Source organism: Cynoglossus semilaevis, chromosome 13 (genome assembly GCF_000523025.1).
Source record: "Cynoglossus semilaevis isolate Cse_v1.0 chromosome 13, Cse_v1.0, whole genome shotgun sequence".
In the NCBI taxonomy this organism is placed as follows: Eukaryota; Metazoa; Chordata; class Actinopteri; order Pleuronectiformes; family Cynoglossidae; genus Cynoglossus; species Cynoglossus semilaevis.
This window is the reverse complement of record NC_024319.1, coordinates 19831882-19854528: the sequence shown is the minus strand read 5'-3', so window position 1 is coordinate 19854528 and position 22647 is coordinate 19831882. Positions and strand designations below refer to the sequence as shown.

Genomic DNA, 22647 nt, shown 5'->3' with positions numbered 1-22647 from the left:
CCCTGGATTGTAATATGCTTCGTATCGCCAGATTCTTGCCAAAACACAACCCTAATGACTACTCTAAAAAAGTAAGCTGATGTTGCCAAAAATGGATCTAAATAGGCAGACACATCCCCACACACACACACACATCCCCACACACACACAGCAGTCCCCATGTGACAGTCTAGCATCTGTCTTCCATCTAACAACTCAACCGTTCCCTCCTGGTCGGGAGAGCTGGTGTCAATTCAAGCGAAACAGAAACAAGATGCCGCTGACAGTCACACATCAGAACTTCATGCACCTCATTTACGAGAACAACTTCATCAGCTGAACACCACCGCAGGAAATGTGTTGATTGATTTGTTTTCACCTTACTTTTGCCCACAGTTTTTTAAGCCTTTTTTCACCTGCTGAAACACCAGTTTTCTCAAATAATATTAATAATCCAATGATACATCAAATCCCTGTGGAAGGCATACAGAAGCCAAACCAGTAGATTCAACAACAAACGTTCACATTACACAGATCTGAAAAGCTATTTTCTTGCCAACAAATATCATTGTCAGAAAAAATGATCCCGATAATTAGGAAATAACCTTTAAACACAGAGCGTTTGCAGAAAGTAAAGCTCCCAGTGAAGCCATCCATCTCCTACCTAAACATTTTTATACAGACAATTCAAATACAGTTTACACATTCAAATACTGTTCTCCTAATTGTCAACAAGAGCTTTAGTTTTGTAAATGTGTCTGCATGTCTGTGTCAGGTGAGGTCAGAATACACATGAGAGAAGAACAGTCATGCGTACCCGTCAGTCTCGCTGCTTTGTTTTCCGATGAGCCAGTCCATATTTATCCTGTGGCTGTGTTCCTCTGATGACCTGCGATGTCTCTCTTTATTGATCCCATCTGCCCTGTCTCTGTGGTTGCATTACAAGCCTCATATTTATCTGATGGAGCCTGTCTTCCTGCCTGGACAGTGTGCCTATGTTTGTATGTGTCTCAGTGTTTGTGTGTGTGTGTGTGAGAGAGTGAGAGAGAGAGAAAGAGAAAGAGAGAGAGAGAGAGAGAGAGAGAACCAGTGTGTGTACTGTACTAGTACATGTGCATATGTAAGTGAGGGCGTATAAGGGAGGTGTATTATTTGACATGGGGCAGTAAAATGAGTGAGTGTAAAATGTCACAGGTGACGTACTACATGTTCTGGCTGCTGAGGAACCCTGAGGGGCAAATACTGCCCTGTGTTCAGACTGTGCTGTACTGTCTGTAATAAAATTAAACCAATAGATTAAAAGATAGATAGATAGATAGATAGATAGATAGATAGATAGATAGATAGATAGATAGATAGATAGATAGATAGATAGATAGATAGGTAGATAGATAGATAGATAGATAGATAGATAGATAGATAGATAGATAGATAGATAGATATACACATAAATTAAGGACAGGGCATCAACTCAGACGCAACACTGATGCCACACTGCTCTCTAGTGGGCAGCTGTAAAGCCTAAACTTCCAGGAACCACTGTTGACTTTCCAAGTTAAATAGTAAAATTGATTATCTATTTATTTTACAAATAATATAAACCTTGCCTCGTTTGGACGACAATATCACTTAAAAGAGAGACATGGAGTTTTGAGCTGGCCCCAAGTGAAAATAGAAAATAAATGTATATTAATATTATGAACAGATCATGACACACAATCATTTTTCTTTGCTTCTGCCTCTCTCACTAAATCATTTTCAGGGTCAAAAGGCCAGCTGAAGGCAATCCTAGCCGTCAGTGAAGGCAGAATACACCCTGAATAGTTCACATATTGACATCGACCACACTCATAATCACACCTATGGTCAGTCATAATGTCTGATCAATCTATTCCTCTACTGAGCTGTGGGAGGAAACTGGAGAGCCCAGAGTAAACCCATGTGCACAGGGGGAGAACATGCCAACTCCATACAGATGAACTGGGCTCCTCCCAGTGAACCAATGACTCTTTTTGATGCAAAGACATGCATTCTAGCAACATTTTCCATCACGATGTTTTCATATTTTTGACAAATACATCATTATATTGACTACTTTATTTTTGAAGGGCTGTTTCCTGGCTGTTTACTGTGCAGTCCAGGCCAAGCTGACCACTACGTACAAGCGCTACACCCAGAGCTCAGCAGTTTTTAAACAAAGAGATTGGGGAGTCACCTCATCTTGGCATCGACACTGCAGGAGGAATCATTTGTCATAAAGGATCTCATGGCCACACCGTGACCCTGCAGGGCCTCAGACTTCACTACAGGAAAATGTGATAATTGGATCATAGGGAACTAATTTGGCTCAAAAACAAACTACATACATCTTTGAAACCATCCCAGCTCGTCGGTGCTGCCAAGAGATGGTTTATAACAGTCTGATGTTCCTCCAAGGTTAGAAATCCACAGGGAATATCGTTATTGTTTCAACCATTAAAATGCACATATTTGATTGTTTGATCGGTTGTAGCTTTAATCGCATAAACCAACACAAACACAACATTATTTTACATCTATTTTACTTTCTAGAAACAGGGCGCTGGACAATATGCTAACTGACAGTATAGGTCTGTTACATTAACCTTTCTGTTCATGTCAAATTGCATCATTATCTACTGTACTGTATATCTGACTTCATGTGGCCCAATTGGATTTCTTGAATCAGCTAACAAAAGACAACATACTTCCATCCATCCAAATGTCACGTCAGCATTATTTCTGCAGAAAGTCTCACTGTAGCACCTCTACTGGAGCGTTCACTAAAATAGCAGCTTATTTAGAGACACGCGACACGTTCTTGTGACTCCTGATCCTTGGACTTCTTTCACTGAATGTTTTTTTTCTCTACATCGATCAGAGTGAGGGAAAAATAGCCAAATTCTGCACGAGTTCTAGCACAAGAGTCAGGTCAGAAGGCACGTACCAGGGTGTGAAAGAACAGATGGAAATTAACATCATGAGAACGACTCCACAAAAAGGCAGTTTAACGTCACACAAGCAGGACCTCATGACCGAGGACTAATATTCAGGTTGTCAAACAGGAGTTGGCAACGGCAGATTTCTCTCAGCATGGAGGAAGCAGCTAATCTGTTGCCAAATATAACTGAAATCCATCTGTTTCCTTAGATTACCTGCCAGGATTCAATTGAGCTTCTCTGTATCTCTGTTCCTGAGAGATTTCCAAGTGGCAAAGAGTCAGCCAATCATGCGGCAGCCCACACATTCATAAGTGAATTATCAGGCAAAGGCTTACAGGAGGAATATGAGCAATTTTGTTTTTCATAACAAGTTCAATACATTTGCAACTTTCACTCATATGTGCTGATAAACTGTGTTTATGAGGGGCAACAGTGTGTTTTCTGTTTGTTCAATCCAGTAATAGGCAACTATAAAATTATCTTCCCTTACTGTAGGTATAGACTCAGAGGTCTTCAGGACTGTCTTTCTTAATTCATGCGAGAATATCATCAGTGTGTTTAACTGAACAGACCCATACAAACATATTTCATATAAACTAGAAAATCAGTTTTGCATTGCATATATTTTTTGTTGCATTTGCGTTTGGTGGTGTGTTGTGTAATTTGTCTGCCTCAAACAACAGTTTCCATATTAGCAGTTAATGCAACAGACCTAAGCAGCAAATCATAGCTCTACACCAGCATCAGTGCCGTTCCCAGAGACATGAAGAAACCATGATGATGTTGTTGTTCCCAGCTGGAGGCAGTGGGTGGGCTGTACTGCACTCAGCCGTCTGCGTCTCAGTCGGGCCTTTAATAATAGCCTGTAGATGACTAACAATAGACAGGTAACAGATACCCTGACTGTTGTTAGTGCTACCTGCTCTACTCCTTCCTGTCCTGATTCATGGCTACAGCACGTCATCATTAGCTTGCTTAACTAAACTACATACAGTGTAGACAGGCAGACAAGCACAGGTGCAACCTGATATCACCTCAGTACATACTGGCTACACGCATTCACTCATCACTTCATATGGAGTTACAGGTCATTGAATTGTTTCCATTACATCATTAAGGTTATGCCATGGAAGCAATGGAGATGGACACGTGAAGGTTGGTGAGATGTTCAGTCAATTCAAAAGATGTTACCACACTAGACCACACACGGACAGCATGGGGCTTATGAGCTCAATGATCAAGGGAGAAAAGGTGGCAGGACCATATATGTAAACGCAGGAAGGCCGGCTGTCATTAATAAAACAGAAGACGAAACTTTAGCTGTTTTTGAGCAGATCTCAAACAACAACAGCAATCGAATAGCTACCCAATTATATTCTACTTCTGTATTCTATACATAGAAACTTGCTCCCTAAGTTCTCCCTTGGTGTTCCACAACTCCACATACTGGCCATTTTAGGATCACCAGGGTCAGGGCAGCAGTTTCCCAGTGAAGTATCCCAGGAAGACAGAGATTTGTTTGAGATCACCATCAGGCGCCACACAGACACTCGCAATCTCCTCCTCATCACAGTCTCGGCCTCCTCTTTGCAACCTTAATAGTACGCACTGAACTACACAAACCACACAACCATGAACCTACATGCACACACACAGGCTCTGGAATAAAACATTTAAAGCTCAACAAAGCCACCTTCCCCCCTGTGGCAGTGTGAGCAGTGGCCTACTGTAGATGTAGTACAGTACGTCCTAGTGTGGGTTTCATGGCAGGGCCACTGTATAGTGTTCAAACTCGGGGGGGTAAAGAGGGGGCTTACGTAAGGGTCACGGCTGCATTAATGACGTGGTGAAAATGGCTGCTCTTTATCATCCTTTATTCATGTCAGTCGGCTGCCTCTGAAATCTGCCCACTGCACACGTAAAGGATTATAGAGCTGCTCAGCTTTAGATCCTTCATCACCACATCACAGCTCCGCTGCAAACGCTGCGCATTAAAAACAAACAGCAAGAGAGTTTGTTTCCGTCACTGAGGTGGGTTTACGTTCAAAGGAAAGTGGTAGATGGTAGATGGAAATCTAAAAATCTGAAATAGGTTTTGTGAGCTTGTTCACAACTTCTTACCAACACTTTAGATCGTCTGGCCGACAGCGTTTGTGCTTACACAGCATTGATTATTTTATTGTATTGGACTGAACATTATTACTTGTTATTGGTAATAGCAGTAGCTGAAGGAGCAAAGTAGCAGTTGTAACAGTATTACAGTTAATTGTGATAGAATACTATTGTTAATGGCCAAGTGCTAACAGTACTAGGGGTGATATTTAGTATTTAGAAGGTACTTAAGCTAGTAGTAGTAGTAGTAAAGTAATAATACTTTCGTATTAGTAGTAACCAGTAGTAGTAATAAAGAATAGTTAGTAGTCGTACTGTAGTATAGAAGAAAAACAACTAGGAGTAGTACTTATGTAAGTAGTAAAAGTAGCAGTAGGATCAGTAGTTGTAGCAGTAGTATCAGTGAAAGTATTATAAATGGATGCAGTAATTCCTCTGTGTGTCAGAGGAAGAGAGGGCGGCTGCGTTTGTTTATAGAAAGCCCTGAATGGTTGGGGTTTTCAACCACACAAAGGCATTTGAGGAGGAGCAGCTAAGAGACGTGCACATGTTTGAGTCACCGGCCTGCACCTGCTCTGACCAGCTGAGTCTTGAATGAGCAAAACACAAACACACAGGAAAAAGAGATTAGTCTCTGCCTTGTGTAAATGCAGCAGCTCACACAATGAGCAGAGCACTCCTGGAGCGAAGCCTGATATTTTATCACTTGCTTTTCTCTAAAGTTCTTAGTATTAGGAAAGTCACCCAGACATACAGCTGAGACCAAGTCCACATTTTTTGGCTTTGGTGGGCAGATTAGAAATATACCACAGGGTCAACTGCCGCTCCTGTAACCCAGCCTCTGTGTGACACAAGATATTACGTCACACACAAAGGTTAAGAGGCAGCTGGATATATCGAAACCTTAGCAGAAATGGCTTTAGCAGAGTGAATATATGTAATGTTGGGTACAAAATAAAAAGAAGTAGCTGAAAATATTACAATTCTGGGGTTAATTAAATTCCACCTTATTTTATTTCACTCTAAGGTAAGCCAAAAAATCAGGGCTCACAAACTATATTTGTCAGCCAGAATGTTTTCTGTGCAGACCCCTTGGAAGCACGACACAATAAAAATTATAAATAAAATGAAATAAAAATCAAATTCTTGTCTGAAATTATTATTAGATGTTTATTGTTTATATGGTTTTATTTTATTTCAAAACTGAAGGCACTTTAGCCTTTTAGTCAGGCTCCTTTGACCTATAAAAGTGACCACAATTTTGGAATCCAGCCACAGGCCAAATTGGACAGTCTGGCAGGCCAGATTTGGCCTTCGAGCCACCAGTTGATCCTCACTGCAATAGTTGAAAAAAAGTTCCCCAAAAATAACATCTGTAATATTTCTGAAGCCCAAACATGCTTAAATAATGTGGATCATAATATAATTAGTCTAGAACCGAACGTTTAGCTAACATAGTTTATGTTAGCTAAAATGATTACATTTAGTCTAAAGAAAAAAGTCTAAAAAATTGGGTTTTGTAGATTTAAATTTCAACTAATAAAAACTAAAGATGAGGGTTTTTTTTACATCCGCTGTAGTAATTAGTGACCAGCATCCTATGAAATACTACAAAAGCTGACTACACAACAGCACAAATATATAATCTGAATTCTCAGCAGGCTCCAGTGTAGCTCCTGGCATCTCTGGTGCAGAGAAGAGATTTGTCCTTTCTCTGACCTCCCAGGTTCAACTATTATAATCCAAACCCTGAGGGACTGTTACAGTAGACAGTGAAGACACAGTACAACAGGCCGATCTCACAGGTGCTGCATCAGTGTAGTCTGAAACCACTTTCACATACAGTACTAGGAACTGAAGTTGGGGCTGCCTAGAATTAAAGGCTTGGTTTACATCAGAGTAAACTGAGGTACATCACTGCTTTTGTACACTTGGAATCAGCACGAACAGCTATTCTGTTTCTGGTACATATGTTCCTCAGAAGCACCAGGCTTCTCTTTCAGGGTCAAATTTTTGCCTTTGACTCTTGTGTTTCTCTCTGCCTGGTTGCACTTTTGCTGTATTTTTGCTCTTTTCCCTGACTGTACAATACTACCTAGCCTTGGTCTTCCTTTTCACTGTGTCTTTCAGGTAACCCTTGCAGCATGCTACTATTTGTGTAACAACAGTAGTGACCTTCTGGCAGTTGACCTAACACTGTTTTGACTGCATATAATACACTTTACACTTTTTCAATCAACACATTAACAACAGCTTTTTTAGCCTTTGACTCTATCGGATTAGCAATGCTTTCAGTGACTTTAGTGTATGACATTATCTTACTCACTGATGTCACTGGTAAAATGATTTTTTTCCCTTAAAAATAGCAGTGCATCCTTCAGGTTACATGATTTCGACGCATTGTCTGTTTTCACATTTAATGAATGACATGAAAATCCAAGAATAAATTCCAAATAAAAAAAGACATTTCTTAGATTTGACTCACAGAGGACATTTGGGTTAACAAACTCCAAACAATAGATCTGAAGAATTACAATGAAGGAATAGAATAATTGTGAGCACAAGCATGACATTTAAAAAATGTCTCCGAGCTCCATTTTGAATCACAGAACAGAGCTCCAGGAAGAAGCTTAAAGCAGTAGAAACCTGAAGTAACATCTTAAAATAACAAGCAAAACCAACTTCAAACAGTAAGGCTGGTGGTATCCTAGGATTACAGCCTTTAGTCCCAGAGTCCTTTTATATTTATGCAGCACATAATAAAAGTGTTCTTTTGCCTCACAGGGACATCAAGCTTTCAGGTTGTCACTGGTTACATGATGCTGTGATGACTGACGAGATAACAAATCTAATGAAATGTAATCAGTGCCGCAGTGTAACACGGTCCCCTACAGTATATTTCTACAAATGTGTACAACAGCCTTGTCCTGAAAGACGTGCCACCCTTAATTTTTACAAGGGCATTTGGAGTTACTCACACAGACTCAGGAAATCCCCTTCAAACTTTGAGACCAGAGAAGGAAAAAAAAACAAAAAAACAACGCTGACGGATGCAGATGTTTTTAGAACAAAGTGAGGAGACAATAGAGCCCAACACTGTGCTGTGCCACAAAGGAGAACAGCAGGCTGAGGGAGATGGCAGGCTGATTGCTCTGTCAATAGGGACCAAGGCTGTCATATCAGCAACGAGACCTGATAGCATCTCAGACGTCACGGTCTCTCCTCTCATTTTCTCTCTGATGTTCTCTCCTCCTTTCCTGCCCTCTCCTCTGTGCTGGTCCTCCCATCATTTCTCATTTCCTCTCCTCCCCTCTTCTCTCCCCTCTTCTCTCCTGTGCTAACCTGTCCTACAGTCTCCTCTCTGCCTGCCCTCTCTTTTCTGTGCCTTCGCAGCTTATCCTCAAATGTCCTCGCCTTTAATTTTGTCAAGCAGCACAACCTTAGTCAGCGATTCACATCATAAAACACATGCACACACACTGATTTCTACACTCCTCAAACAGACATCAACTGCCAAACTGACCTCACGGAAAATGATTGTCGGATGAAACAACCATGCTGTTACTGTTGGATTTCACCAGAAAAAAACGTGTTTAACCAATCGTTAATGACAGATAATATTTTGGCAAAAGATTAATTTCTGTCAGTGAAATGTTTAATAGATGTTTGAGGTGAAATGTATATTTTTGACTGTATTAATCCATTGTAACATTTTCTATTGAATTAATGAAGTCTGTGTTTGTTGAGACATTTGACTGTACTTATTTGTTGTTATTAGGTGGAAATTAATGAGTTAATGAGGTACATATGGGAATAAAGGAGCACGTGAAGAAAGAAGGATCTGACACATGATCACAGGTGAAAGACGCGCACATAAAAAAAAAAATCAATATACCTCTATATTCATTCAATTTCGATTTAATCAGTGATTCTAATGGTCATCTGATGATGTGGTCCACACTACTGGACAGCATCCCAGCCTTCCGTAACCAACAAACAATGTTACATTTATTAACATAATGATGCATTCATCTAGTGTGCTTCTGCAGGACATCATTCACTCTCTCTCTCTTTCTCTCTCTCTCTCTCTTCCCCCTTTCATTCTTCCTTGGGGAAAGTGATGGGGGAAGGGAAGCTGTAGAATGCTTGGGACAGAAGCTGCTCTCCGCATGGAAAGGCGAGTGAGAACATGGGTGAGTAAGCTGAGAGAAAAGAAGAGAAAAAAAAAAGGGAAAAGGAGAGGGGGGGGGGGGGGGCATTACCTCGCCTCCTTTCACACTGATGAATCCATAGGTCTCTCTTTTTAAATTTCCTTTATTGACATGACTTGGAGCCTACTTATGAAAAGCCCTACATACTATATAACAGCACAAGTATACTTCACATAGTGTACTGCAATTTTTTTTTCAGGAAAATATTTTCTAAAAAATAAGTCCTGGTCTACTAAATTTGTGGGGAAATCGACTGTGTTCTTAGAACAACAACTGTTCCTGTTCGTCTGCTCTCACGAGTTACTCTTTAGCTTGTGGTCAGTGAGACTCTGGTTAATTTATGTTTTCTCCAGTTTCTTGTCAGTCAAAGCAGCCAAAACCTCTGTCACTCCATACTCTCGGTTCAATGTCTTAACCACAATGAAGTTTACCCCACAGAATGGCAACTCTGTGGCTCCTTCAGCCTAGGAAAGGGTGTTTGGAATTGAACTTCTTTTGTAATTAAACAGAACTGTTTCTTACACAAAGACTTTTGATGAGCTAATGTCCTGTGGCTCCTCCTGTGTGTGGACAGCACTGCGACTATAACCTCCGGGGACCTGGGCCTCTCTGTGGCTCTGACCCCAGCTGATACGCTCAGTTCTCCAGCACTCTCCAGATAAATAAGCAACGTGGGTGGGTGTGGTGTGGTGTGGGGTGTGTGTTAGGGAAATGAGGATGTGATCAATCACAGCTAATTCTATGTCAGTATTCTTGTTAAACCGACTTTATACAATCATTTTACAGGCTTTGAACAATAGATTACTTTTCTATTTTTTATTTTAGAGAGATCCGATCAGTGAGTCAAAGTCTGAGAAGAAAGTCAAACGTTTAACTTAAAATCCCCAACATCAATAAATAGAATAAATGATTACACATATCTGTGTCAATGAACCCGTCTTGTTTGAGAGCTAAACCAGTGCTTTTGCTGAATTTCTGATGTGATCAAACAAGAAAATAGTTCACTTTTCCACATGCTCGTTCACTATGAATTATAAAACACAGAGATGAAAGAATGGACCAAAACAAAGAACTAGCTAAACGTTAGCCAAGCTCAGAAAGAAAGATATCAAAATGTGTTTATTTTAAAAAATATAGTGAGTATTTACTTGAGCAATTAATCATCCTGACCAATCGTCACTCACACCTATGGTTAATTTAGTGTTCAAATAATCTGAGCCACATGTTTTTGAATCTGGAGAACATGGCTCCATAGCTCAGGGGTTAGAGCACTGGTCTTGTAAACCAGGGGTCGTGAGTTCAAATCTCACTGGGGCCTGATCATTTTCTTCTTAATTTCCCAATAGGAACTCACGAGGCATTAATAACAATCTATCCATGTATCTATCATACAAGACCTGAGATTGAACCACTGTTCTTCTTGCTGAGTATGTTGTTCATCTTATGGCCCAAAGTTTGTCATAGTAAGTTGAGAAAAATACATTTTACGCAGCCGCTACAAATACTTGATTCAGCTTCCCAACAATAATAATTGGATCCAAAAGTTTCAAGCTCTGATTCTTCACTCACAGAGAAAACTGTTATCTTGTTCACGGTCAAAACTGCTTTGATAAAACACAACTCTCGCACACTGTATGTACTGTACAGCTTGTTGCCAGCAGACAGTTCCAAAGCCTGGAATAGCAGCATCTCAGTGGGAGTCCTTCAAACAGGGCAGCCAGTATAATTAGCTCTGTCGAAGCAGGGCCTTTAGTAAATGACACAGTCCCCTAAACCATGAGTTTAACACTGACAAGAGGACATTTACTGGGGTGTTAAAAATACAGTCCTCAAGGTTGGAAAGGGGGAAAAGATGTCCGTCTTTTGCCTTTAGCAATGAGACAAAGAGTTCGTACATTAGGCAGTTTCTGAGGTGAGTGCGTACACATCACTCTGTGCTGTGACAACGCATGCATCCAGGAATAAGTCACCTTACTGACTTCATCTCACAACTCTGATGCATCACACATTGCACATGGTAACTCACACACACGTAGAGATGTGCTGGGACTGAGCAGCATATATGTGACTATGTGACTACATGTGAGTCAGTTAAGTTCCCATCCACACTCTGCTGGGATGACAGCAAGTTGGCAGGCTTTGCAGCTGGAGCTTTTAATTTCCCTCACTTGTTCCTTTATCACTCCATTCTCCCAGGATTCCCTCCATTAGATAACACAATTCTATGTTCTAACTGCCACTTTTCCATCCATTCAACCAATGAACTTTACAAATTTGGAAGCTATGGTCCAGTGTGTTGTTGTGTGGGTGTATTTTTCCTTCAAAGCATTCTTTGAACTGATCGTCTGTGTTTGTACTATACACTGCTGCCATTTGTACTCTGGCTTAAGACACATTATGTCATACTTGTGCGATTCATAAGTAAAACAAAAGGAGGGATCTACTGTTAAGATGACTCACGGTGAGTCATCGTGAATGTATAGACGGAGTCCATAAAAACTAAACCTGTGTGTTTAATGGACTCCATCTATACTTTATCTCATTGATGAATTTGAAGAAAAAAACTTCATCTGAATAAACAGAGACACAGATACTTAATTACCATCCAAATGAAGCTACGAGGGATACACACAATGTTTTTTTGTCATAACAAATACATATGCTCTCACATTAAGCTTCCTGCATTTAAAGATCCAACAATGGGACAGTCACTGAGACGTGGTAAAACTGGAAGTGGCTAAAACTAATTATCACCTTTACCTCAGAGAATTAGAAATTACAGAAACACTCATCTTTTGTGTGTAAAAGGAAGTGGGGAGTGGGGGGGACATTGAAAGGCTTATGGAAAAGGTCTGAATGAATCATACAATCCTCACCATAGTGGCTGAGGTGGCTGTGTCTCAGAGTACATGAGTCATGTTTATCATGCAGCAGCCCTGGAAATGCACTGCAAAACTCTCTAACACATCCCATCTCCATTAGGAATGCTGCCTTAGTGCAAACATTTACCTGATGATGGAAAACAACAGCCCTAATGCTGCTAAAAGCTGCCAGTGATAGCTGCGCACACACAGCTTACACTTGAGGCTCTGGCAAATGTGGAGACGCAACACCAAGCAACACAAGCAACACTTTGTTTTACCACGACAAACTTGATATGATTTTTATGAATCTATTCTCCAGGAGTGTCTAGTGTGCTAAACAAACAGTGGGATATTACAGAAACACAGGTCAAGTTTTCACGGCCTCTCAGATCAGTGAGGCTGACCTACAGCCATATGTCCCTGCTTCATTCAACTACCTTTTTAAACGTACTCGATTATAGGTAAGATATTTCAATGAAAAGAAGTAACGTATCAAAGATCAGGGACCCATAAATCAGCCAATCAACAGTTCTGCATCTCAACCATGAGAATCGTACATTAGCAAACAATTCTGTTTAATGGTCTTAAAAAATGTTAATCAAATCAAACCTTGCAAATACAGTTCCAAGTTGTTTTAATAAATAAAATTGTAAAAAATCAATTCAGGAACTGAAGTGAGAAGTGACATCTAGAAGTTCAAAAACAAAACCATGAACCCTGTACAGAAGACACCTGGTGGAGGTAGAAACTCTAAACCAGTGGGAAATGTGACTAGAACCATTGTGATTACTCCCACGTGGGTATAATCACATTGAAAGGTGACAAATCTTGTAAGGAATAGTTTAAATATTCCAATAGTAATTATTTATTCATTAAAATATATACTGTAAATCCCGTGTATAAACGAAGACGGAAAGAAGGCAGGGAAATCAACAGAAGGGAAACATTTAAGGCGTCTTCACTTCTCTAAGGCATCGACAATCCACAGAAGGTGGCACCAAATATTGTTTTCTTTATTTAATTAGCGGCAAATCAGCTGAGAGTGTTTACTAATCTGTATAAGACGACAGGGTGCAGTGTTCCACTGTTTAGAAAAGGAGAGTTATGGCTCACGTTGTAAAAAGGGAAAAAGGTTAAAGCGGTGGAGTCGGCTGCAGAAACAACTCCGGTCCACCTTAAACACTGGAAAGCCTACTGTGTGGACAGCTCCGTGGTGCTGAAACAGCTCCGAGCGACATCTGTACACAAGAGGAGCAGGAGCAAGAGCGGGGGGGCACTGGGAAGGAAATGGACGGGAGGGGAGGAGAGAGCAGACCTCCAAGATGGGCAGGATCTGCTGCTAAAATCACACACATTAACACGCATCCCGCGTGCACCATCCATTGCTACAAAGGACACCTTAAATGATCTCTCCCAGTGTCATGTTGTGTAATCTCGCTGACGTTCGTGGGAAAATGCTGAAGCAATTTGGCTGGATTCTTTTTTTTTTTTCACGTGAAAAATGGCGCCCGCTGCTGCCAACCCAGCCCATGATAGTATAGTAGAAGGTGTAGCCAACAAACAAAGTGTATGCCGCATTATTAATATGATACCAAGCCATTAAAGCTAAAGAGGAAGAGGAGGGGTCAGGAAATTATAAGACGAGGCCAGAGACAGAATGGTTACTACAGACTATATATAAAAAAGTCACATGTCAGCCAACATGAGTCTTACACATACGAAAAATGTATTTGCTTCTTACTTTAACATTGACTGTTCCTTCGCCTCCTCTTTCTTCTGTCGGTCCATGACACCGAGGATGATTTTCCTCTCCTCCTCAGTGAGGTGGCTGAGGTCCGGCAGCTCCGGCATGGCGCCGGTCGCTGAGGCAGCAGTGGCGGCGGCGGTAGCAGGGCCAGCGCCGCCCCTGGGCCCGTGTGGAGCAGACATCTTAAACACACGCTGGCTGCAAGGAAAAATAAAATAAAAGAACATGAGCACCATCAGCTGCTGTCAGCCCGGATGTAACACACAGGACACATGCTGGAACATCTCATGCTGTCAGAAAGGGGATTTTGCTGCAGGCACGGTGGCTTACACACGGTCTGGAGTAGCGTATAATTCTTACACCGTGCGTCAAAAATATCAATTACAGGCTTCATCCAAACCCATTAACGCCTCATGATCGCTTTATTAAATGTGCTGCAGCCAAGGGAGGGGGTCGCCTCGCATCATTCACATTGAAAGGCACCAATTCACACATGAAAATGTCGTAGAAGTGGGGGAGAAAAAGCTCAAGCTCGTGGATGTTGTAGAGATGTCCCCGAGATTCTGGTCTGCACACAATCTGCTGGTAATCCGAGCACAAGCCTTCATCCATCCATCCATTCATCCAGGGAGAACACGCAAATGAAAAAGGTAAAATACATAAACAAATTCAGAGAAAATACTCCTGCCTTTTTATTTCGCAGTCATGGTGAATCCTGTCTAACCCATCGCTGCCATTCTCTAAAAAGGTTACACTCGCATGCCGGAATAAAACGATGACCGGTGCGTCCTCGTCTGATGGAGCCCTTCTCAACCCTCCTCTGTCACTCTGCTTAGCTCGCTTTCCTCCAGATTGGTAATTCTTGGAGATTTCTTAAAAGCACAATAATGGATGCATCGAGGGAGAGTGAGTGAGTGAGAGAGGAGGTAAAAAAAAACAGATAGGAAGGAAAGGGCGGAGCGAACGAAAGACGTAGAGGAACAGAGGCGAGAGGAGGCTGCTGGATGTTCATTGACAGCAGGCAGGCAGCCGCCGCTAAAACACGGACTGGAAGTTGCTGTTTGCAGCTGGAGCATGGTTAATATTTCATAAGCTGATCATGAGCACTGCGCAAGGGGCCAAATGTGGAGAGGGAGGAGATAAATACAGGATATGACATGCAACGACGGCTGTGCTTTTGTTTGATGCACTACACGCTCATCACGTGACTAACAATGCGATGACAAATGGAAGAATGAATGTAATATTAATTGGATGTCAACTTTTGAACTGACGCCATTTAGAATGATTAATTTATCAGATACAGAAAAGTCAAAACTTCTGTTATCATGTCATAAATGTTAACAGAAGTGCAGTTCAGTAATCACTAAAAGCTTGGTTTTATTTTTATGTTTTACCTATACTTTCTAATAAATAAACATAATAAATTAAATATTATACGTATTGCACATTTAAGTTCATAAATGTAACATTTTGAGTGTTTTCATAACAAGATACAGTGTAAAAGGAGCATCCCCAAAAGGCCTGATGAAAAAGGACACATTTTGTTTCATCATTTCACATGGAACTGGGAATGATGTTTATAATCTGACAATTTTCCATAAAAGATAGCAAAGGCCCATCACTATCACTAAAAAGACACATCAGGAGAAACCTTGGCACATTAAGGTCAAAGGTTTGGTGTCTGAGTGTGGGCTGATTACTTAAATCAGCATCTCTCAAACTAAGGTGCACAGAGCACGAGTGGAACATGGGGTCTTTTTCCTTGGGTGTAATACACACAGTAATTTAAATCAAATACAGCTGTTGTATATTTTGCTTGCTCTGTGTGGTTGCAACATTAAGTTTAAATGCCAGTTGTAGTGATCCTTCATTGTACAGTGTGGCTAATAATCTCCTTAGGTATGGTGTACTTTGTATACTGTGATAAGATGAGCACTAACAACTGTATTTAATGTTGGCCATACTGGTGGTACTTGAAAAAAATCAAATATGTCCCTAAGGTGCTAGTCAGAGTAAAATGTTAAAAAAAAAACACTGTTTTTGTATGTAAGAAATACCAAACACACAAACCATTCTTGTGAGTGGTCTAAATGGTACCAGAAACAGAACTACTGTCTGCAGTTTAGCACAAGGTGACAACAAACCTGCCAACCTGAACTCTGACCCCAGATAGAAAATGTTTCACACACTCTCGGCCACCACTGTTAATAGGATTTGAAGGACAACATTAAGAGGATGGAGTCTCTGCCTGATTAAGGCTGTAAGTAAATTAGCACCATGGACAGTGATCTGCTGCAATGAATCAAAAGCCATGTTGTTTCGTAGTGGGTCAGATTCTTGCTTTTGCAAAATGATGTCTTTTATACAACGATTGAAAAGTCATTTAAATATGCACTCCAACTAATTTCAGTATCAAAGTCAGTATCTAGAGGTAATGGTCATCCCTCAGAAATATAACCCAATATTGGGCAGAGAAAAACTGCTAAACACCCAGAACTGTCATTAGAAATGTAATATTAGAAGAAGAAAAAAATCAAATATAAAGCAATCAAACTATTCACGTTGCACCATTTGCAGTTCAAATGGTGCAAAGTGAATATTTGGATGACTATGATGACGAAAGATTTCTGTATTGAAAAATACTAATGCATGCAAAAAGCATTACACATTTGTATTTTTTCAGTACAGAAGATTAATATCTTGGAGAAAAAAAGTACAATGAAAAACATAACATTTGTACTGCAACCAGTCAATTTATTGTTATTTCCCTCTAAATAGGATCACAATATCACCATATTTTGGAGAAGAGACAAAAATATGAAATATATGTGCCTGAAACCGATGTGGTGTGTTGAGGATAATGATAAATACCACCCTTAATTTTTCAAAACTCTTTAATTACAAAAAGTAACTTTTGCATAAAGTAACATTCGTATCTTAGTTTGGTCGAACTAGAAAAATGACCCAAGTCTTAATTAAAAAAAAAAAGAAAATCACATGAATGAAACAAAACTGGAAGTATGTCAACGCAGACATTTTTGATTAAGCTCGGTGTTTACTGTCAATTTTTTCTGCACTCTTGAATTTAGATTTTCTTTGAAAAAGTTCTGTACACAGTTCTTGATCTTCTATTCTCATCCACTTACACTCATTTCACCACAGCAACAACATGCTTCTCCTTCTCAGGTACCACAGGAACAGCCCCTGGTTTGCTGTGTTTGCGGACATTCTTCTCCCTATGAAAATGTAAAAAAAAAAAAAAAAGAAGTAATTGAGAAAATGCAGAGTGAGTCAAACAAACAAAGAACAGTGAAAAAACAGGATGAATGAATGAGAATATTGACACAGGACCCACGTCACTGACTGCACTAATGTGCTCTGGAAATAATACATTACACATGGATAGTAAATCATTCACAAGTCCAAACACACATCTGACACATCGCAGAGTCCTGCCAGTAATTACAAAGCAGAGCTGCAGACAGCTATGAATCATAGGGCGACAGGACAAACAATCAATCCAGACCAGTAGCAAATGAGCATGTGATCCACACTGAGACAGTCGCACTTGGTTCCGCTGTGTAAAATTTTCCATTAGGGTAACGTGACGTCTGGAATCAACACCTTATGCCAGTCCAGAAGCTGGTACTAATGCTACATTAGTGAAGAAAGAAGGAAAAAATTGAACACATACTTCCTACGACGAGCCTCTTTCATGACCCTCAGCTCCTTGGTCTGGTGGTAGATGTTCTTGGGTACGTGTCGGTGATGAGCGATGCGCCTGATCTGCGGATGGTGCTGGAACTTCTCCTTCAACTTCTGGTTGTAGTTGATGCTTGCACGCTCTCTGGGGGTAAGCTAAAAAGGAAGGAAAGTGTTGAAAAAAAAAAACTTAAGAGGGAAAGAAGGGTCTGTGAGAGAAGTGGATAAACTGAAGAAGTTATTAATGCAATGCAAGGTTGAAAAAAGTTTGTCTGTCTATCTTTGTCTATCTTTTTTCTGATCTATTTGCAAAGCATCAGTGGCTCATAGTTTGTGTTAGGTCTGAAAGTCTTGGATTGACGTTCTGCTTGAATGGCATTCTCTCAGCCAGTCACAATGATGATGGTGTTCGTACTTTTACATCATAAAATAAAATGTTGGTCACAACAGTGAGCAGTTACTTAAAGCAATAACTTCCTAGTTGACACTGTCTCTTCATATCTGAATCAATGTCCATAAAAAAGTAAAGACAACAGCTCGACAGCATCCCTCCCTCTCCATCTCTCATAAAAGCAGCAGTTGGAGCGGGCAGGGTTCGGCCCGATCTCCTCAAAGGCTTTTATTCTAATTAAAAGCAATGATTTGTCTCCGATTCTGTTGAACGGAGACAATCTTTTAGATGCTGATACTGTTGGACTAAACCAAGACGAAGACACAAAACTACAGCCAAACACGGTGTGACTGTTATGACAACAGGACTGACAGGAATGAGATGGATGACACTTCACTCTGGGTTAGTTATTTATTTTTAAATAAAGTGTCTTCATATTAAGCAGCAGACTGGTTTAGTGTAGCATGAATCATAGCAACAAACGCAGCTACAAAGGTAAAATAACACGCATTGTCTTTAAGTCAATCATCAGGAAAGAAAACTAAATATATTTAATCTGGTATGATGAAGTGTAATAAACCTATACCCCTTGTTATATTTCCTAATAATGAAACAATAACAAACCTAATTTATTATTGCAATTTTATTTAGTCCAATATTAATTAATTGCATTTAATTCTGAAGTTACATGGATGAAGCGTAAATAAATGAATTTAAAAACAAACAAAAATCACTGCTTATAAAGTGACGGAGAAACAACTTAGTTATTGTATGCAGCAGCTGATAGAGAAAGTCCCATCAGTTCGCCCTGACGCCAAGTCTTGATTCAGCATTTCAGCAATTCCTGATAATTAAAGTACAACTTGATTGTTAATGATTCATTATGATCAGAGTAGTCTGCTTTAAGTGATTGGCCCATTTAAACTGCTGATAGGAGCAGCACTTGTCTGATCTCTTTAAGTGCAAAGCCTGCAAATAAATCTTCTCTTACACAGTGACAGTAAAACAAGTGCCAAAAGTGAGCAGATTTCCACTCCGAGGCTACATTAAGAGAATAAGAGAGAGTGAATCCGATTAGGAAGAGAGCGACGGCTGCTAAAGATGGCACGCGACAGGCCGCCGCTCCCTATTACTAAGACTTTTCTGGTATTTCAGTCACAGACCTGATTCTTCTCAGCATTTCATTGAAACTGACCGTCATAACAGAACATTAAAACTGTTGGAGGTGTGAACACAGTCGGCGCCATTTATGAACAACATGGACCCAGTAAAAGAATATTGGGATGAGTGAAGAACATCGGATATTTTTAATCTTCTCTGGGGGAGAGGGGGGTTTCTTGGCAGCTGTATCACTTTGTACATTGTATTAACAAAGACTCTACTCATAGTCAGTAGCCATTCATACAGTATGTTGTGAAAATAGTGCCACCAGTGTCGTCCACTTCAAACCCCAGACATCAGTCCATCACTTAGACAAACAAACATTCACACTCACATTCATACCTGCGATCATTTAGAATGAGTCTAGGCTGGAAGGAGAAACTAAATAAGGTTTGAGCCAGCAATAGAACTATAAGCAGATATTATAATGATGACTGATAGAATTATCACCATGGTGACAGTAGGAAGCAACATTCCAAATGTAAGAGCAGATCATATGGAAGAGTTAGGACAGTAGTGTGGGACTCACCACTCCTAGTTTCTCTGATGCGTTAGCTTTCCACAGCCGAATGTTCATTTCATCAGATCCACTCAAAATGTACTTGCTGTCGGCCGACCACTTAACACAGATGACATGCTGCATACGCTTGGTGTGGTAGACCTCCCTGATTTTTAAAGCCAAAAATATATATATATATATATATATACATTTTGAGACACCATTAATGTTTATACATTGGCTGTTTCACAGTGACTTACAAAATAATTGACATTTTCCACAAGAGTCAATTAAAACAATCAAAGAACTACCTGATTATTCAGCTGTACAAACAACAATGATGACAAAAAAATGTTACATTTAAGGACTTTCCTGCAAAGTGTAAATCTGGAAATGTCTGCCAAATAAATCACTGACTCTAAGACATCTTTAGACCAGATCGGTACCATCATGATAAAACTAGGAGGAACCTCTATAATATTTGAACCTAAAGTCACTGACCTACTGCGACCGCCATCATGAGGGAATATGCGTATGGTCTTGTCAAAACTTGCTGAGACAAACTCCTTTCCGGTTGGTGAATAGTCAACATCCAGTACTGCAGAGACATGGTCCATGTGCACTGTGACTGGTCGTTCCAGGTACCTCATGTCGTATGTGTAGAGGCTGTTGGTGAGAGGGCAAATAAAAACTAACTTTAACGACATTAATGTTCCTTAATATCTAAAAACGGCCTGTCATATAAACATTGTATTTGATTGTGTGTACGGTGTATACTCTGTACGTACTTATAGTCCTCATTTGAAGAAGTAAAGTAATATGCTTCCATAGGGTTCCAACATACTGTGTTACTCCTCATTGTCATAATAACCTGAAAAAAAAAAAATACAATACATTTGCTTTAAGCTAGCATTTCAATGACTAGGTGACATTGAAGAAAATTCTCATTTTAAAAATGAGCAAAAAGGCCCCCGACCTTTTTAAGAGGTGCAGATTCTCTCATGTCATACAGTACTATACTTCTGTCAGAGGCACAACTTGCAAGAAGTTCAGTCTGTGGAGAGAACCAACCCAGTTTGGTAAAAATCGGTCAGGTAGCAGCTCAACACCAGCTTCACATGATAGTTTTTGTGTGGACTTTGTGGATAATCATGGCCAAACCTCTACTGGATTGAAGCGAATGGCACTGAAGCTGTCCACACCCCAGGTGAATGAACGGATGGGTGTGCTCCTCTGTTCGTCCCAGATGTCCACCTGCTGGCCACATGTAGCAAATACAGCATCTTTCTGGTGATGGTCCAATCCTGTGAAGACAGTCTGAGAAAAACGGTGCAACCATAGTTACCTTATATGTAAAGTTATCAGTATCTTTTTTTTTTAGGGTAAACCAGGTTGAAACACTTCTTTGACTTCTTTACTTTGCCTAGAATAGTGTTTAGTGGCTCCTCTTCTTCGCCATAACCAGGTGGTTCCATTTTCCACTGCTTGATGGTTTTGTCATCACCAGCCTATTTGGTAGAAAGCAAAGAAATGCATAAAAATATATATTTTAAATAATAATAATTTATTTGAAATAAAGTAAGCTTGCACGTATCATTTTAAAAGACACCAGTTACCGTAAAGAAAGATGTCCCACAAAAGCGGACGACAATTCCCCGAACGAATCCTTCATGTGCTTGAAGTGAGCGGACACATTCTCGTCTGGAAAGATCCCACATTTTCACCTGGTGATCACAAGCAATGTTTAAGTGCTATGTCTATAAAGTCACACTGCACATCACAGCAAAGGAAATTACACAAAGAAAACCTTTGCCCACTAATTACCTCTCCATCACAGGAACCTGACAGCAGGGTGGAGAGGCTCTTGGTGTGTTTAGCCATACAGTTCACACCATCCCTGTGTCCATCCAATGAAGCCACAAATGGCTTGGCAAACACCCGCTCCAGTTTGGTGGCGTTGAGAGCACGTGTGTACTCTCTGTTCATCTCAAATGGATGTAGTGTTGGGTCATAGTTTCTTGGCACTGAAGGGAAAACAAAGAATTATGAAGACCAAAAGTGTTATGAAGTTTCCCCTTTAGCTAAAAATACTCTGCCCACACATCAGGCTAAGCAGCAAGAGAGAAGACTGTAAGTGTCAGTAAGACAAATCCTACACTCTTAAACACAGATTATTTGGAGATGGGATGTCCTGAACCTCAGGCTTATATATATGGAAACCTGAAATATTCAACTCATCACAAAATACTACCGTCATGTTTTTAGAAAGTGAACTGGCATCATTTGGTTGATGTTTCACAACAATATTCAGACATTTACGTCCATTTCTTGGTCAATTCAACTTATTCAACAATAAACATAAATACGTACTTATATTTTATTTGTGACTTATCTACACACGTGTAATACACTTTCACGGGCGCCTTTACTACTGTTGGAGCTGCGTTATATAGGCTTCATATTATTTAATATTAGAAGAAAAGCCTGTCTATTGCACTAGTATTTAATGATAAGAATGTTGGCAACGTGACAACCAAGTCTTTTAACAGGAAAAGTTAGCAAGTTTAGCTTGCTAGCCAATCCTGTTTTGCTCCACGTTTCTGACTTACCACGTTGAATGTCTAACTTTGTTTCCCGGACATAGTCGTCCGGGTTCCTAGAAAGGACTTTAACTTTCATTTAGGCGCTCTTGAAAAAAGAGTACACTTTCAAAATGTTGAAATAATTTTAAAATATCATCAGATACGGGTTTGTACGTCCACTCGTGTTGTTGAAGAGGAAAAGACGCGTTGCATTGTGGGTTCTCAAGTCCTCCAGGTTAAGTTCACTGCGCGTCTATGACCGGAAATACAGCAAATTGGCTTTCAAACTAAACAAAAGGTGACGGAAACTTTGCTCTAACTAATAAAAATAAAATAACATAAAACTAATACTAAATTACATATTTTTTAAAATCTACATAACATAAAATAAGGCCCGTCCTATGTCTAAATTATTTGGAAACTGTAGATTTAGAAA

At 40.1% G+C, this 22647-nt stretch overlaps 2 protein-coding genes and 1 non-coding gene across 3 annotated transcripts in view; 1 reads left to right on the top strand and 2 right to left on the bottom strand.

Annotated features, from left to right (window-relative positions):
- rims2a (regulating synaptic membrane exocytosis 2a) overlaps window positions 1–15286 on the bottom strand; it is a 100490-nt gene extending 85204 nt beyond the window's left edge. The window contains 1 exon segment of the mRNA XM_025061919.1: window positions 13868–15286. Within this exon segment, the coding sequence (XP_024917687.1) occupies window positions 13868–14109 (242 nt within the window). The 5' untranslated portion in view covers window positions 14110–15286.
- On the top strand, window positions 10508–10580 carry trnat-ugu (transfer RNA threonine (anticodon UGU)). The gene has a single exon. It is a non-coding gene; the product is annotated as a tRNA-Thr (tRNA).
- Window positions 15287–16613: 1327 nt separating the features above from the next.
- dcaf13 (ddb1 and cul4 associated factor 13) lies at window positions 16614–22439 on the bottom strand. The gene is made up of 11 exons (XM_008324134.3): window positions 22239–22439; window positions 21454–21653; window positions 21246–21353; window positions 21048–21137; window positions 20791–20946; window positions 20606–20683; window positions 20418–20500; window positions 20131–20295; window positions 19660–19795; window positions 17571–17734; window positions 16614–17112 (listed from the first exon to the last, which is right to left on the bottom strand). The coding sequence occupies exons 1-11, from the start codon at window positions 22306–22308 to the stop codon at window positions 17025–17027; spliced, it is 1338 nt and encodes a 445-aa protein (XP_008322356.1). The 5' UTR covers window positions 22309–22439; the 3' UTR covers window positions 16614–17024.
- Window positions 22440–22647: the final 208 nt, after the last annotated feature.